The sequence below is a fragment of the Bidens hawaiensis genome, unplaced genomic scaffold (assembly GCF_021521415.1).
Source record: "Bidens hawaiensis isolate Kalapana, Puna unplaced genomic scaffold, B.hawaiensis_p1.1 tig00042361_1, whole genome shotgun sequence".
NCBI lineage: Eukaryota > Viridiplantae > Streptophyta > Magnoliopsida > Asterales > Asteraceae > Bidens > Bidens hawaiensis.
This window is the reverse complement of record NW_027505776.1, coordinates 131,433-149,313: the sequence shown is the minus strand read 5'-3', so window position 1 is coordinate 149,313 and position 17,881 is coordinate 131,433. Positions and strand designations below refer to the sequence as shown.

At 38.3% G+C, this 17,881-nt stretch overlaps 1 protein-coding gene across 1 annotated transcript; it reads right to left on the bottom strand.

Moving 5' to 3' along the window:
* Positions 1-9,306: 9,306 nt before the first annotated feature.
* On the bottom strand, positions 9,307-15,214 carry LOC143615265 (uncharacterized). The gene is made up of 14 exons (XM_077088430.1): positions 14,935-15,214; positions 14,057-14,190; positions 13,827-13,976; positions 13,633-13,744; positions 13,239-13,557; positions 12,952-13,165; positions 12,771-12,860; positions 11,843-12,098; positions 11,150-11,262; positions 10,977-11,075; positions 10,833-10,880; positions 10,602-10,712; positions 10,425-10,515; positions 9,307-9,490 (listed from the first exon to the last, which is right to left on the bottom strand). The coding sequence occupies exons 1-12, from the start codon at positions 15,212-15,214 to the stop codon at positions 10,632-10,634; spliced, it is 1,896 nt and encodes a 631-aa protein (XP_076944545.1). The 3' UTR covers positions 9,307-9,490; positions 10,425-10,515; positions 10,602-10,631.
* Positions 15,215-17,881: the final 2,667 nt, after the last annotated feature.

Below are 17,881 nucleotides of genomic sequence, written 5' to 3'. Positions count from 1 at the left end.
TGTCGATTCTTGATTCGAATTTGTTACCTTTATTAAGTCTGCATTTAGGATCATTTATTTTACTTTAACTTTTGATAGCATCTAACTCCGTGAAACCAAGCTTTATAAGATTAAAACTTTGCGATAAAAACCAAGATATTAACTAAAATTAAAATTTTTATAGAATGCCTCCGCTATCTCGCCGATTTCAGAGAAGAGAAGCCTCGCGCATGCGTAGACAGCAACGTTCCCAGGAAATGGCCGCCGCAATAGCCCAAGCTTTGAGCCAAAACAATACCAATACCTCGAGTTATAACATTAAGTCCTTTAACGCGGGTAACCCTCCAAAGTTCACAGGTCTTGAAGGAGCCACCGTGATGCTCCAATGGCTCGAAAAGATTGAAAACACTTTCCTCCATACCCAATGCCCCTCAGACAGACGAACCCTATATGCTTCCAGCGTCCTGGAATCCAGAGCGCTTACATGGTGGAATGGAGTAGCTCATGCGCGTGGCGCAGAGGCTGCTTCTAGCATGGGAGGAATTCAAGGAAATTCTTACGCGAGAATTCTGCCCTCCCAACGAAGTTAAGCGCCTGGAGGAAGAATTCTGGAACTTGAAGCAATACAGTGGCGAAGCGCGCGAGTACGCGACGCGCTTCCACGAGCTAAGCCTGCTTGTCCCTCACCTTGTTACCCCTTCACGCCGAGCAATCGAGAAATTTCTTGGGGGTCTCCCCATGGAAATTCAAGATTCTGTATGGGCCAGAAACCCAGTTACCCTCTCTGACGCCATCGAGTTGGCCGCTGTGCTCAGCGACAACCATGTCAGAGCAGGAACCCTGTTCCTGCGGGGAACTGAGAAGACCAAACTCACCAAGACTGCCCCTGAACCAACAGAAACCAAACCAGAACCCTCAAACCGTAACAACCTCAAGCGCAGGCGCAAGGCCTATGCGCTTACCAACCCGCCCATTGTCCAGCAACCCGCATACCAACCTCCAGTTCATGCGCCTAACCCACTGTCAGCCTACCCAACACCTCCTGTAGTCCATAACTATGCCTTAACCAATCCCGCACTCCCTGCCCCGCCTCCTAAGAAACCTTACACAGGAAACCATCCCTTTTGCCCAACCTGTAGATTTCACCACCCAACCCAAACCCCGTGTCGACTTTGTACCCGATGTGGCCGTACTGGTCACACTGCTGAGAACTGTAGAGTCCTTCCCGCCAATCCAATTGCGCCAACACCACCAGTCTACCCGCAGAACCCACAATCAATCTACCAAAACCCACGACCCAGATCGTGCTTTAACTGCGGTGATCCCAGTCATTTCCGGAACGCGTGCCCGAGACTACAAGTGCAAATCACACAAGCGAATCCGGTGAACCAGATTTCGAACCAAGTGACGCGTGGACGAGCTTTTAACATAACCGCGCACCAAGCGCAAGCGAATAATGACGTAGTTAATGGTACATTTTTGCTTAACGGATTTTATGCCTCTATACTTTTTGATACTGGCGCCGATCGAAGTTTTATCTCTCGCGCCTTCGAGCAGAAGCTTGCGCGACCGCGCAACAATTTAAAAGAAGATTTTCCAGTTGAATTGGCTAACGGTGAAACTGTTTTAATAAACTCAGTGATTAAAGATTGTACGCTTAACCTTAACGAAAACGATTTTCTGATTGACCTCATCCCCATGCCTCTTGGAAGCTTTGATGTTATTATTGGTATGGACTGGCTCTCGAAGAATCGCGCCGAAGTTATTTGCGCCAAGAAATTGATTCGCATACCTCGAGAAAATGGTGATCTTCATATTTACGGCGAAAAACCCTCCAGTGGTCTTAAACTTATGTCTTGCGCCGAAGCCCGTAGGCTCATGCGGAAAAGGTGTGTTGCATTTCTAGCCCATGTGGTTAAACCTGCTGAAGAGAAGAAGCTTCGCGATATCCCTGTTGTGCGTGATTTCCCTGAAGTTTTTCCTGATGATCTTCCTGGTATCCCTCCCGCTCTTGAAGTCGAGTTCCGTATTGATCTTGTCCCTGGTGCTTCCCCCGTAGCTAAATCTCCTTATCGTCTTGCACCCGCTGAGATGCAAGAATTGGCCAGCCAACTTCAAGAGTTGACTGCTAAAGGATTCATTCGCCCTAGCTCTTCGCCCTGGGGTGCTCCGGTGTTGTTCGTTAAAAAGAAAGATGGATCGTTTCGCATGTGTATTGATTACCGCGAGTTGAACAAACTCACCATTAAAAACCGGTATCCCTTACCGCGTATTAACGACCTCTTTGATCAACTCCAAGGTGCCTCTTGTTTCTCGAAGATCGATCTCCGCTCTGGCTATCACCAGTTGCGCATCCGCGATGAAGATGTTCCGAAGACTGCTTTTCGAACTCGTTATGGCCATTTTGAATTCTTGGTCATGTCCTTCGGTTTAACCAACGCACCCGCCGTTTTCATGGATCTAATGAATCGGGTGTGTAGGCCTTTCTTGGATAAATTCGTGATTGTGTTTATCGATGATGTTCTGGTGTATTCTAAGACCAAGGCCGAGCACGAGCAACATCTTCGGTTGGTGTTGCAAAAGCTTAGAGCCGAGCAGCTCTTTGCCAAGCTCTCCAAGTGTGAATTCTGGTCTGATGAAGTACAGTTTCTTGGCCATGTTGTGAACAAGATGGGTATTCATGTCGACCCATCCAAAATTGAAGCAATCAAGAACTGGATTACGCCATCCTCTCCTTCTGAGATCCGTTCCTTTCTGGGCTTAGCTGATTACTACCGGCGATTCATTTCGAACTTCTCAAAGATCGCTTTGCCTTTAACAGCTCTGACGCACAAAGGTAAACCGTATATTTGGGGCTCGAAGCAAGAAGAAGCCTTTCTAACGCTCAAGCGTTTGTTGTGTGAAGCTCCTGTTCTTGCGCTACCTGAGGGTAATGATGATTTTGTCGTGTATTGCGATGCATCCAACCAAGGTCTCGGTTGTGTTCTTATGCAACGAGGCAAGGTTATCGCTTACGCATCAAGGCAACTTAAGGTTCATGAAAAGAATTATACAACTCACGACCTCGAACTTGGTGCAGTTGTTTTTGCCTTGAAGATCTGGAGACACTACCTTTATGGTACTAAGTGTATCCTTTACACTGACCATAAAAGCCTTCAGCATATCTTTGATCAGAAGGAACTTAACATGAGACAACGCCGATGGAACGAACTCATCAGCGATTACGATTGTGAGATCCGGTATCATCCTGGTAAGGCTAATGTGGTAGCCGATGCGCTCAGCCGAAAACCCTGCCAGCTTAACTGTATTTTGCCGCGCACGCAGCTTCACTTCGCGCCGATTCAAAGCAACCTTGAATCGCGTATTCGTGACGCGCAGCGCGCATCCATCAGTAACGGTAACCTTCGCGCCGAGTTAGCGTGTGGCGCGGAAGCACTTTTTGTCCCTAATCTGAGTGGAATTCTCTGCTATCTCAATCGCATCTGGATTCCCTTTGATGAGAATCTTCGCGCTGATATCCTGAGTGAAGCGCATAAATCTCGATATTCCGTTCATCCTGGCGCTGATAAGATGTACAAGGATTTGCGCATAACTTATTGGTGGCCCGGTATGAAGAAGGATATTGCTGTGTTCGTAGCTAGATGTCTGACTTGTTCTAAAGTGAAAGCTGAACACCAACGCCCATCTGGTTTGCTCGAACAACCAGAAATTCCTACGTGGAAATGGGAAGGTATAGCGATGGATTTCATTACCAAGCTACCTTTGACAGCAAGCAAACATGATAGCATTTGGGTAATAGTGGATCGATTGACTAAGTCTGCTCACTTCCTGCCCATTCGTGAAAACTACCGTGTTGAGCAACTCGCGCAGCTGTATGTCAAGGAAATTGTCTGCCGCCATGGTACTCCTTTGAGCATCATATCCGATCGCGATGGCCGTTTTATATCTCGCTTTTGGAAATCTCTCCAATCTGCGCTAGGAACTCGCTTGGACATGAGTACGGCATATCATCCTCAGACTGACGGTCAGTCTGAGCGAACTATTCAAACTTTTGAGGATATGCTCCGATCTTGTGTTCTTGATTTTGGAGGTAATTGGGATTCGCACCTGCCTTTGATCGAGTTCTCTTATAATAACAGCTATCATTCCAGTATTGGTATGGCCCCATTTGAAGCACTTTACGGTCGTAAGTGCCGCTCCCCGATTTGTTGGAGCGAAGTGGGTGAAACTCAAATCACAGGACCCGAACTTGTTCAAGAGACAACAGATAAAATCGCCAAGATCCGTGATCATCTGCTGATTGCTAGAAGCCGACAGAAGAGTTACGCAGATCGCAGGCGAAAGCCTCTCGAATTTCAAGTTGGTGATCTTGTTCTCCTCAAAGTGTCGCCCTGGAAAGGTGTTGTCCGCTTTGGGAAGAAAGGTAAGCTTGCTCCTCGTTATGTTGGTCCATTCAAGATTCTCGCGCGTGTGGGAAAAGTTGCCTACAGACTTGACCTGCTCCCGCGCTCAGTAATGTGCATCCAACGTTCCATGTATCCAATCTCAAGAAGTGTTTAGCTGACGAGAACCTTCACATTCCACTTGATGAAGTTCAAGTTGATGAATCTATGCATTTCGTTGAGAAGCCTGTTGAGATTATGGATCGCGAGGTTAAGCAAACCAAGCGCAGTCGTATCCCTATCGTGAAAGTTCGTTGGGAGTCCAAGCGCGGAGCCGAGTTTACATGGGAAAGGGAAGATCAAATGAAGATCAAGTACCCGCACCTGTTCTCTGCGCAACCTACTTCGAGATAAATTTCGGGACGAAATTTCTTAAAGTAGGGGAGACTGTGACATCTGCCCGATCCGACCCGACCCAGGTACCCGTTTCTCTTACCCGAACTCTTTCTTTTATGATTTAATATTTATTTATACTTATATTTTACTTTTAATAATAATAATATACTTTTCCTTCCCGCCTCTTTCTCTCTCTTTCTTTCCGCCGTCCCGTCCCTCTTCCTTCTCTTTTTCCGCCTTCTTTTCCCTCTTGTCGCCGTCCCGCCCTTACGCCTTGTTTCCCTCTTTTTCTTCAAACTCTTTGCTTATCCTTTGGTTCTTCCCGCCTAAGGATGTCTGCAGCTCCACGCGCCAGACTCCTTACATGGAAGCCTGCGTGAAGACATCTTGTTCCTGCGATGCGTGAAGAGAACTCTTCTCGCAGCGCGCTAAGAATGCATGTTCTTCCCGCAATGCGCTAAGAATGTATGTTCTTCCCGCGATGCGCTTAGAATTCTAGTTCTTCACGCAGCACGCTAAGGATGTGATTCTTCCCGCAGTGCGCTAAGGATTGTTGTGCCAGCCTTCGCGCTCGCGCACTCAGCCTTCTCGCGCTTGACCCTTTAGTCTAGTCCTGTTTTATCCAGCCTGTATGCTTTTGTGTTGCCTTTTCTTCTGAGCTGTTGACCTAACCTATCTAATGTCTGAATAGTTACTTTCGGCGCAGCATGCGTACCAACCCCATTGGTTGGTAGAAAAAGTGACTGACATTATCTTTTGAGATCTGCTTTTGCCATGCTTGACCAGTACCTTTATCTGAACCGCCCATGCTTTTTTTACTGTTCCCTGACAGCTTTATCTTGCCCCCTGCAGCTGCCATATCTTTTGATATCTTTTGTTATCTTTTGTTTTGTCTTGTTCTGTTTGTCTTGGAATCTTTTCCCTTTTTTTCTGGATTTATGTCTCCTAGGGTTTCTCTATAAATAATAGTATTATTTTTCCTAACACTACACACACAAAACACTTACTCTCTCCTGACCTCCTCCTTGCTCTCTCTGCCGCCTCCCTCTCTGCCTCCGTTTTCTCCTCTCCTCTGCCCTGTTTTCCGGTAATATATTATATTTAATAACTTATTAATTATGCTAACTTGTAATCAAGACTTAAAACCAATCATTAAAACAATAATCTTTAATTATAGGTTAACTTGTGCTTGTTTAAAGTTGGTTCTTGCTTTACCTTACACCGCACCGATTATCAAGTGAGTAATCTCGTACCTAATCCCTTTTTGCTTTTAATGTTTTGGGATGTTCATGTGTTCATACAAACTTAGAGTCTTAAACTTGTTTATGAACTTTAGTCGCGCAGTATCCCATGTGTTGAGGACGTAGACTTGGCTGTTTATTTGTATGTGTGGATCATTAACCGTCTTGTCGGTCTATTCCGCAGTTTTCATGGTACCATTAGATGAACACGGGAGAACATTCGTTTATGATTTTCTCTTTTGTTACACTTGCACAGTTAGTCTTGTTTGTGAGCTCAATTGAGAGCACTGGCAGTCTTGTCTCTTAGAGTTGGTCCCAATCAGATTACACCCTTGTTGAAAACCAGACATACACATGTTGCGCGCAGATTTATGATTATCTATGTATTGTATTAAACTTGATTTCTCACCAACACGCAAGTGTTTGACGTTTATTTTAACACATGATCAGGTTTGCAGTAGCTGTTTTGGAGCTTGTGGACACGTAGGACGTTTTCACTTTTGGACCTAGAATTAAAATGTATTAAGACAAGTTAATGTTGTTTGAATGTTATAATTTATAATATATTGATTTATGTTTGATTTATGTTCTTTATTTTCCCCGCTGCGCGTGCGCGATAAAATGTGTATTAATAAATATTGACACCAATAGTGTCGCGAGTAATGAAGCAATATGTGGCGCCCCGATGTATAATCCGCCTTTGGTCGGGGTGTTACAACAGACCTGACACCCCGTTAGGCACGAATTTTTTTTTTTAAATTTATATGTACTATTATGAAAAAAATTGTATAATCAATGTTTCAACACAATTACATAATCACTAGCTTGGTCTAATGATAAAGGGGCATGACATCTAGACAAAAGGTTGTGGTTTCTAGTCTTATTTGAGACATTTTTTAACCTAATTTTTATACAAAAGTTTTTTACACAACTCAAATCATAATCAAGTAAGTTCATTTAGAATTAAATTGTTTAAACCTAACAAAATATTTCTTTTACTTACTGCCCAAAAAAATTTTCGCCTTTGGCCCCAAAAAAATTTCACATTCTCGGAGCCGGCCTATACATTTTATAATGAAAATTTTTAAATGATCAACCCGGCTACCTGGTGTAACCCAATAACGTACAAAAGGCGAACCTATATGCCCGCAATTGAAGAGAACGATGGGTAGCCTAAGCCCGTCATATCTAGCTCCCAGAAAACCCCACCGTCCAATGCCCACTGTGGTAAAACTCGATTAAGATCGCATTCAAACTTGAGACCTTACAATTTCCATTCAAAATCTTCATTTTTTTAATTTCTCTAATATCTGTTGAGATAAAGCTTGACACTTTATATTTTGAATTAAACCAAATTTAAACATGCATATAATATAACATTTCTTAGAAAATACTTAAAGAGAAACATGATTAATGGAATGTTAACATTATATTTTTGAATCGTTTCAATTTTCAAAAATAGTAAAAGACAAAGAGAGAATGTTTTTATAATACAGCTACAAGATCTTGTAAAATCATTTTCTTGCACATTAATCTACCTTTTGTAGTTACAAAAATTTGTAACTTCTTATTTATATACTTTAGCCCTTGAGTTTTAATTGTTTTAATTTGAGTCCTAACAAACTTTTATTTTTTAAACTTTGTTTACTTCACATTTTGGCCCTCCAAAGTTGTTTTAATATATACCCGAACATTTTTTTTGTGTTATAATTATGTATATATTTTAGTTATAGATTTTTTGATAATGTCCCACATGATATTTTATTAACTTTTGAGTATGACGTTACGTTTATTTTTATCTATGTTAAAACAAAGTTGTATTCTCAGTAAGTATGTAAGTTTCATTTAAATATGTTGTTATGACACATTTATCTTTATCTATGTCACACTGTTAAAAGAGAGTTGTATTCGCAATAGAGTTTGTTTTTCGTATCGTAAGCTATATACCGAGTGTCGGTACCGCATCGATACCAAAATGAGCCGAACCGATACTGATCAAGTTATTTTGATATTTAGATAAACTTTTTTGTTGTGTCGAAGTGATAGTCATTACGATACGTTTATATATCCGTGTTTTGATATTCGGGCCCATTGTCACACACAACCCGCGTGGGGGAACATACTTGTACTAAAAAATAACAAATCATGATAAAGGGCATTTTCTTTGCTATAAATTGCTATAAGTCAATGACGGTTTGAACAATTTTATCAAGAACCGCCTAAAAACTACATATAACTGTATATTTATTCATGTGGAACTAAAAATACAAAAACTATAGTCTCAACTCCCTTATTCCAAATTTTTACACTTTTATAATGCTTATAATCTCGCTCATCATTCAAGAAGCACCACCAACAAAGATCTCAAGCTATTTCATCAATCACTAATAATCATAAAAGAGGTCGTTGGTCTAACTCTGATACGATGTTTGATAGCATATTTTGTGTATTTATATCATTTTCTCTGTAAAGTATCCAACTAAACCTTTGATAATACCATCAAAATATTTTAATTTGACGGCGAATGCATGGTTCAAAGAGAGATACTTCACCAGAAATGTGGAACTTGCACGTTAAGTCGTTAAGTCTTATTCATGAAGCAATCTGACTTACTTGCTCCTCTCCCCTGGACATTGCTATATTACACACAAAACTGAAGTACATCGACATCGTGTTGCTAGGCGAAGCATAGATTGATGCACCCTAGATGACGAAAATCCAAAATAACATAACCATCACATCCATCTGGTCTACCAACCTTACTAAACAAACGTAGGCTTGGAGGCTGGAAAGCAAAAGGCCTATTACGCATTAAATGTACACAAATTTAGCGGAGATTTTAGGGAAAATCTTGCATTATTTTATAGTATTTTATTTTTCTTAATATAAAGGACACTGAGTTTAACAAGCGGGTTTTATTATTCCAATACGTCGTCCAATAAAATTCTTAAAAGCTAAGTTACATTTACTTCTACAACAAATCAACTTTTATTATTCTTAGTCTTACATGATACTCAACAAAATGCTTAAAGCCTTAAAACACTGATTATATTTTCTTTCAATTGCTAAAACTTAAAAAAGAAGTAAAGACTTTAAAAATCACATTTGAACCCAATAAAAACCCATAGTTGCTCAATCGGTCAATCATAAAGTAATCAAGGAGTCATATTACAATTAGCAAAAGGGTAACTTGGAATTACAAATAATACTTCAAAAAAATATATATATAAAATGTTTGAGGCTACTAATAATATTTCAAAAAAATCGAATCCAACTATGTACGTCTTTAATGTAGTCTAACTTGATACACATACACACTAAGATTTACAAAAAAATACCCGCTTTTGTGGAACGAAAGCTCTCAGGTTGCTGCAATGCTGCTTCCATCTTCGGCTATTCATTCCAAATTCTTGTGTCTACTTTCAATCTTGACCACCCATTCCTGAGTGATAGAGTTGACTTCCTCTGGCACCTCATCATGGGGGCAATGGCCTAATACATATGATTACATTTACAAATATTATATCATTTTGATAATAATCTAACTTTTTTGGTACCTAACATGAACGGCACATGACAATTTAGGGGTGTTCAACGAATCGAATTTCGAATATTGAATTTATTCGAATCAAATATTCGAGTTTTGAAATTCTGAAGTTGGATTCGAACGAAATAGATTCGACAAATTCGATTCGAATTCAAATTGCTAATTCGAATTCAGTTAAACAAATCTATCTTAATTCTAATTACAAAATCACTACAATTTAACAGCAAAAAGTACAAGTCTATAAAATAAATAGATCATTCAAAGTTATAGCATCCTAAATATTCAAATTGGTAATGTCTAATTACATGAACTAATAACCAGAATTATGAAATTTCAATTTTTAGTCTTTAGAAACTTAAAAGACTTGGGTAATTTATCTTTATAAATTAAAAATAAAATGCATATTATGAATTAGAATTTCGAATCGAATTTCAAATCATGAATTCTTATTCGATTCGAAAATCGATTACTAAATCAAATTCATACCGAATCGAATTCAAGTGATTGAAAATCGAATTTCGAGTTCCTCGAGTCCGATTCGAATATTGAACACTCCTACATGACATCACTTTTCCATAAAGAACTAAATGAGATTAATGGTGTGGACAAAAGTCACAAAACATGCAACAGTCTCACAAATATTTGGACTAAGTTTGCCACTTTCGATAATATGGGGACCAAACTTGCAATATGGTTAAACCTCAGTGACCACTTGTGAAATTCTATTATATATGTGACAAAACTATAGTATTCCAAAACTAGTCAAACATCTAATCTAACCAATTACCCGTTTGACCCGTTAGAAATAAAACACAGCTGAATAGACCCATTATGTAAATGGGACAAAATTGCCGTATCTAAGTTCTAACCAAGGGTTACCTGCATCAAGCTCCTTGATTACAATATCTTTGAAGTGTTCCTTAACAACACTCACTTTGGTCTTCGAATCTGATATCGGGTCTTTCATGCCCTAATTACACATACATGATTCAAAAGGATATCAAGTGAATACAATATTTTATTCATCGCACGTTAATACGTTATCGAAAGTCTTACCTGGATAATAAGAACGTTTTCCTTGAACCCTTAGAGTAAATAATTTAAAGGGATTGAAGGATCAAATGTGAAGATGCTTTCGAGAACCACCAGAACACCAGGGTCATATGACTAGCCTTCATTAAGAAATGCAAAACTAGCACATTTTTGTTTCATGAAAATAGATAAATAAATAACATGTAGCGAAAGTATTCAAACAACAAAATGTAACCGGGTCTTGAAAAAGGATACTGCCCTTACCATCTCATTGAGAAGCCCTGCATCAGCGCGGTCTGTTTTCTGCAAACATTAACATACTCAGTAGTCAGTAACAACCATAACTAACACAAAAAATAACACGTTTATACTGTGAAAACTAAGATAAATAAACATTACAGTCGGGTAGCAACGTTTCACTAAATTCCTAAAGCTCAGTCTTAAGTAGAATGAAAGTCCCCTGGCACCTAACCATGCAATCCCTGTAGTTTTCCTTTCCTAAAATAAACAGAGATATGAAAAACTCAAACTCGAAAGTCAAACTGAAAATTCAAGCTCAAAAGTCAAACTACCTTAGAGGGAGGTACAGAAGAGTATCCTGGAATGTAATGGCCAGCACTATTTAACAGCACCACAGATCTAGCTAAACCGGGCCACAAGCCAGCAACAATAGAAACAAAATAGCCTGAAAGCATACCAGTTAAAATTTTTTGTTGCAATTGCTATCATTAATCATTATACTCTCAGACTGACAATGAGTTTAGATTAGAGTGGTTTATAGGCCTGTAAACGAACATGAACAGTTAAACGAACGGGGTTTTCTTAATCGTGTTCTTTCATTAAGAAAATAATGTGTTTGTGTTCATTCGTTAACGGTATAAAAAAGTGGTTCATGCACATAAACGAATGAATAAATGAACATAGAAGAACAAACATGACTGAGCTAAACCAAAACAGAAGTGAAGGACAATGTGTTGGCCTAAAAAGCTATTAAAATTAGGATAACTGTAACGGGCCTATAACATTCAAATGAATATATTAAGGGTCGTAAACAAATGAACTTAAACAAACGTAAAATAACAAACATAAATGAACGTAAACAAACAAACATAAACGAACTTAAACGAATGTTCACGAACATAAAGGAACGGACGAGGCATGCGATCATGTTCGTTCGCTTATTAATTAAAAGAGCATAAATGAACTTCCAACTGAATGCTCGGTTCGTTTACAGGCCTAGTGGTCTATATAAGATAGAAACAAACCTCCAAACGAGTTCCCGACAAGATGAACCGGTTCCCCAACAACATCAGTTATAAAATTTCTTATTAACTCAGCCCACATAAGTTCAGTGTATACAACATTTGGTTTCTCAGATCTGCCAAATCCTAAAAGTGTGATGGCCCAAACTCGGTTTCCACCTTCAACTATGTCAATAATATTGTCACGGTAATGCTCCAAAAACGCACCGAAACCATGTACAAGAAGGATAGCAGGACCTTCACAGCCCATAACAGTATACTGTAAAAAACAAGAAATATGCATATGGAAAATGAAACCAAAATATGACTAGAAATTTAAATTCACATTACTATATATATTAAAATGAAATGTTGGTATGATCAGTAAAAAAACATTTATTTTTAAGTTTCTAAAAGTGGCTGAATACACCGTGGTATTTTATTTTGTTTTTTTCAACATTCCGGCATAATTTTTTTTGGAAACAGAGTTGTATTCAAAATGGAGTAATGTTTTTGGTATCGTACGCTATACGAGTGCAGGCCCTAACAATACCAATTCCGACAGAACATCATCGGTACCAGTATCAGTATTATCGGAAGTGGTACCAGTATTAACCGAATCGATTCCGACTGAACCGCATAGGCACCAATACTGGTATTTTCAGAATCAATACCTGTATTCGTTTGTATGGTTTTCGCAGTTGTGTTTAATTTTTTCTCGACATTTAGGCATAGATTTTGTTGAAAACAGAGTTGTATTCAAAATAGAGTTCTTTGTATCATAAGCTATGGCTCCTATACCCTACCAGTACCATGACAAACTAAACTGGTTCTGACAGAACATCAGTACTTGTATCAGTATTATCGAAACCGGCCCCGGTTTTCGTTCATACGGAGAATGAAACCAAAATATGGCTAAAAATTTAAGCTCACATTTGTTTTTAATACTAACCTGTATCAGATGACCTTTCCACCTCCAGTAACGAGTGGAATATCTTTCTGTGTAATCCACTTGACTTCTTGAAGCCAAAAGACGGTACCACTGTCACAAAATGTCACAAACTGGAATAAGATTTATTACCACTAGTAACCAAAAAAACATACGGTATCTTTGGAAACATGGATACACACACCTCTCTAGAGCAAACATGATCAGCTACAGAAGCTGTAGTGAAACACGAGTACCCAAAGGGTGACAATAATCCACCATTTCGGTCCTTTTCATATTTTATTGTCTCATCATATACTCTTCTTCTAGAAACAACTCCAAGTTGAAGAATAGGTCCAAAAAGAAAACCAAATGAAGCTCCTTCACGGGTTTCAAAAATCCGTAATCTTTCATGCAACCTGCAATAGTAAGTAGCCAAAATGAAACTTAATTCAGAATAAAAAAATTATAGAAAATCAGTAAATTACATACTCCTGCCAATCATCCCGTGAGGTACCCTCAAAATATTTCAAGTATGCAGCCAATGCATTAAGCACATCACTAGTTCCGCCTCCAACAAAGGTTCCTTGTTTTGTAATAAATGCTGATTTTTTCAATTTCTTTTTATTAATAGGAGAAGCAAGGGAACTCAAACTACTTTGACCGTTTGTCACACCATCTGACATACGAATCCTATCATTCTGAAATACAGATTTTGCAGAAGTGTTCTTGATCAATTTCCAGCTATCTTTTAACTTGTATGGACTTTCATCCATGAACTCCTTCAAATCATCAAGTGTTGGTAGAGGACCTGAATCATGTACAACTATATATAAAAAACCCAAATTTTGGATAAACTTTCTCAAACTAAAGCCATATTACTGACCCCATGCCAAATCTGCCACCGAACCAGGTAAATTTGGGGCTGAAAGAGGCGAATGCACTTGCAATTTTAATCTTTGAAACTCATCATATGACAGTGGAAGGTCCGTAACATTCTAGAAAAACAAAGTTACATCAGCATAATCTATTAATCGAACGAAGATGCAAACTAGCACTAATGAAACCAAACAAATACACCTTTATATCATAAAAGGTAGTACTCCATAGAGTTATATCAGGTCTATCCTTCTCAACAAACACATCTCCCAAGCTTTCTCTAACTTTCTCAATCACCAATCGCGAGTCGTATTCCACCTCTTCTTGTGTGTAAATGTTAGCAACCGTAACCTGTTCCAACTCTAATCAGTTATTCCATTTAAAATGTTGTTATTAACCATAACCAAACTTCAACATAACAAAGTAACAACCTCTTTTACAAGCTCCTGAATAACAGATTCGGTCCTCCCGAACCGTACCATCAGGTTAGATCCCAGATCCTTCAATGAACTTCTCAAATCAGTCACAGCAAACAAGAGCAGCTCAAACATTTCTTCATTGAAGTCTACCGATAAGAATCAACGCATCAACCAGTGTTATAAAAATCGCGATTAGTCACCGATTAATTGCTAATCAGTATGCTACCGATTTCACCTAAACGGACTGTGGTCATTGTCGAAGCACGAGATGAATCTGACCTGATCCATGACGATGTTTCCACGGATTTCGAGATGAACGAACCACGTCTTGATCTTCTTCTCCGGCTGCTTGGGATCTGCAATGACTTTTTGGGGGTGTGGAGGTGACCGCTAAGAAATCTCGAGGATCTCTTTTTCACAGACACAAAAATATGGTGGTGGCTCTTATTGAGAATGACCAACCCTTAATAAGGAGGTAGAGACCTCCTTATATAGGGAGCCTCATGGCCACCATCATGGTACCCTAATGGGCCTAGCCCAGTTAGGGTTACCTCCACAAAACCCCCTCAGCCCAATAACATTGTATTAGTCCATATAATAAAATAAGCCAAACATAATAAATTTAGGGTCGTAAAACCGGGTTTGGTACCATACCCCTACAGTCATAATGTTGAAAGTATTTGAAAATTTGTACTTACTAATCCAATCTGATTAATAAATTTGAAAAAACTATATATAAAATTCCAATCCGATTAATCGCTGGCACTTGTTCTACAACATATGTATATATTCATATTACATTGAATGTGCTTATTAAATTAGGGCTTATATAATATCATCTAACAATTAAATAAATGAATGTGATACAAATTTGGAAGTAACTAACTGACCGCGAAGGATTCGGTGATCGAAGACGTAGAGCGGAACAAGAGATGTGTGTTTAGAGGCGGCAATTAGACCTGGATGATCATCAACGCGAAGATCACTTTTGTACCAGACAAGTGCTGCATCTGTGGTGTTTTTGCCATTGGAGGTTGTAATTGAGTTGTTGACAGTGGAGAATCTGACGGTTGTTGGTGGAATAGAAGAAGATTGAATGGGAGTGAGACGACGGTGATGATGACGATGATATGTGAGAGTTGGAGTGTGTGGGAAGTGAACAATCGCCATGGAGATAGAGATACTTGCTCTCGATTTCCATCAATGGTGGCTGTGACTGATGATGATATTACATAGTCGCCATAAGTTACTTGTGTGGTTGTCAGACTTTCCTTAACTTGCTTTGCCAACGTTCATTTTGTTGAAATTAACTATATTATTAAATTGATTTTTTCATTTTTAGTGAGAGGTAATTAATTAGGGTTGTTCACGAACCGAACCGAACGCATGTTTGCTTATACTTGGTTTGGTTGAAAGTGAGTCGAACTGAGTGGATTGAATTTTAAGAAACGAGCGATATTTTTATGCTTGAACTTGGTTTGGTTTGAATTCGAGCGGCTTGGTTTCGTACAAAATTTTTAATTTTTAATTTCTAAAAGTAAAATATATCATTAATCCAAAAGTTTCAACTTCAAAATGTCTAGACTTCCAACCCTAAAATGTCTAAACTCAAAGTTAACATTACAGTATATATAAAACGAGCAGCTAAAGTTTAAAATTGAACTTTAAAGTCAACACAAAATAGAGAAATTTCAAAGCTCTAAAGAATACTTATTTTTATATATATACTTAAAAAATATATATATGTTTAAATAAAAAATAAAAAATAATTCAAGCAAAAACGAATCGAACCGAAACAAACTGAGCGAGACTTTGTTCGTGCATGGTTTGTTTTCAAACCGGACCTAGCCAAACGACTTACTTCTAAACCGAGCCAAATCGAACGAGCATTTTTAGTAAACAATTTTTGAGCTAGTGGTGAACGAGCGGCGAGCAGTCTGGACAGCCCTAGAGTTAATACTTACAAAGTTCCTTCCTGACATTGAGTCTCATTAAGGTGTGTTCCTTAGTTTTGTTTTAGGAGAGAAAAAAAAAGAGAAAGAGAGAGAAAGAAAGGGAAAAAAAAAAAAGGAGAAATAAAGAAGAAAAGTGAGGAAAAACTTGATTTATGAAATGGAAAGAATTGGGAAAAAGAGGAGAAGAAAGGAAAAACAAGATAAATGAAAAGCTTTCATTTCCTTTCTTTTATTTCGTTAAGAAAACTCAGAAACACAACGATACTTTACAGGGTTTGGACACTCGACCATAAAGAAATGAACATATATTATACACCCATGATAGTGATTCATTTTTCTTTTTCTTTTATAAACTACATCAATGGTTTCAACTTTCAATCGAATATTATACGTCTGGTTATTTTTGATTTCTTTAACAGCTTGTAATCTATTTTTATTAATCACATATATCTTTGCATAATTTGAACCATGACCTCTAAATAAAGCGAAAATACCTCACCACCGAAATGTCCCCTGAGAACGGCCATAGTTATTTATTGGCATTAAAACTTCTATTGAGGTTGTAATGTATGTTGGTGCATACATGGTCACACATTGTAAAACAATACTACTTGTCTTGAATCCTTGATAGTAAAAATGCAAAAATGTGATCTAAATGCTAAATATAATTATTTATTTTATATGTTCATGCAATCAAATACAAGAGTGTTCAAACATCGTAAATGAATCAAAAGAATCAAGTATTGGACCAAAGCACGATGATCCACGTGAGTTATGTATCATGCATAACCCCCCCCCCCCCCCCCAAGCCGGATACGGTGCCTAAACATATTTGAAGAACAAAACAACATAAAACCACGGTTGATTGAAAGTTCTCAACATAAAATGATTTTCATATGAAGTTTTAACCCTTGCCACATGGATTTTGTTACGCACAAAACAGAACATAACAAACTCGGACCAAAATGTACCAGAAGCGTTATAGATCATAAACTAGAGGTTATAAGGAGATACCTTGTTGTAGCATCTCTTTGTAAGTATTTTTTAAGTTAGGCTTGGCGTCGGCCAATGGTTCAAAGTTGGGATTATTAATATCCAATATTCCAAACATAAAAACTTGAATTTAACGTTCAGTAAGATATGTTAATAACTTCTAAAGAAATGAGAGATTAATAAATATATCCATTGAATACATTTTGAAATGTATATGTTAGCTACTTACGGTACTTTTTGAAATATACGAAACAAGTGTATTACCCGGCGTGTTGCGCCGGGACATGTTGGTAAAACCCAAGTGTTGTCGGTCCCGGGCATTGAGGCGGTAACTCGACACGAGTTCAGTTGGTTTCAGTCACTTTCATTATGATACCCGAGCTAATTTGGGGGAAATCTAAAAATTTGAGGTCGACAATGGAGTGGCGTCGGTTGGTAAACTCGGGCGTTGGTAAACATCAGCGTTGTCGGTCCCGAGCGTTGAGGTTGTGAGTCTACGGCTATACGCGAATTCGGTCGGTTTATGTTATGTTTGTTACGTTACCATAACTAAAAAAATGTTAATGACCAATGATGTACCGGTAAGTGACCCAATCGGGACTTAGCGACACCAAACTTGGTAATTGTTATGCATAATAATATGATCCAATAATATTGATTTTACGATAATATAATGAATAAAAATTAAATTTGAAATGTATCCGTTACAAAATTGAATAAATTTTGAAATGTAACCGTTAACACCCTTAAGCATTCAATTTAAATTTTGAAATGTATCCGTTGTGTAATTGAATAAATTTTAAAATGTCCGTTAACACCCTTAAGCATTCAATTCAAATTTGAAATGTATCCGTTACGTAATTGAATAAAATTTAAAATATATCCGTTA

Bases quoted from the DNA above. Each gene is read 5' to 3' on its own strand.
- LOC143615265 (XM_077088430.1), bottom strand. From the start codon at position 15,214: ATGGCGATTGTTCACTTCCCACACACTCCAACTCTCACATATCATCGT. The intron at 12,861-12,951 runs GTGTGTGTATCC...ATTTTGTGACAG, and splicing joins ATCATGTTTGCTCTAGAGAG to TGGTACCGTCTTTTGGCTTC. The intron at 11,076-11,149 runs GTAGTTTGACTT...TGTTTATTTTAG, and splicing joins CTTCTGTACCTCCCTCTAAG to GAAAGGAAAACTACAGGGAT.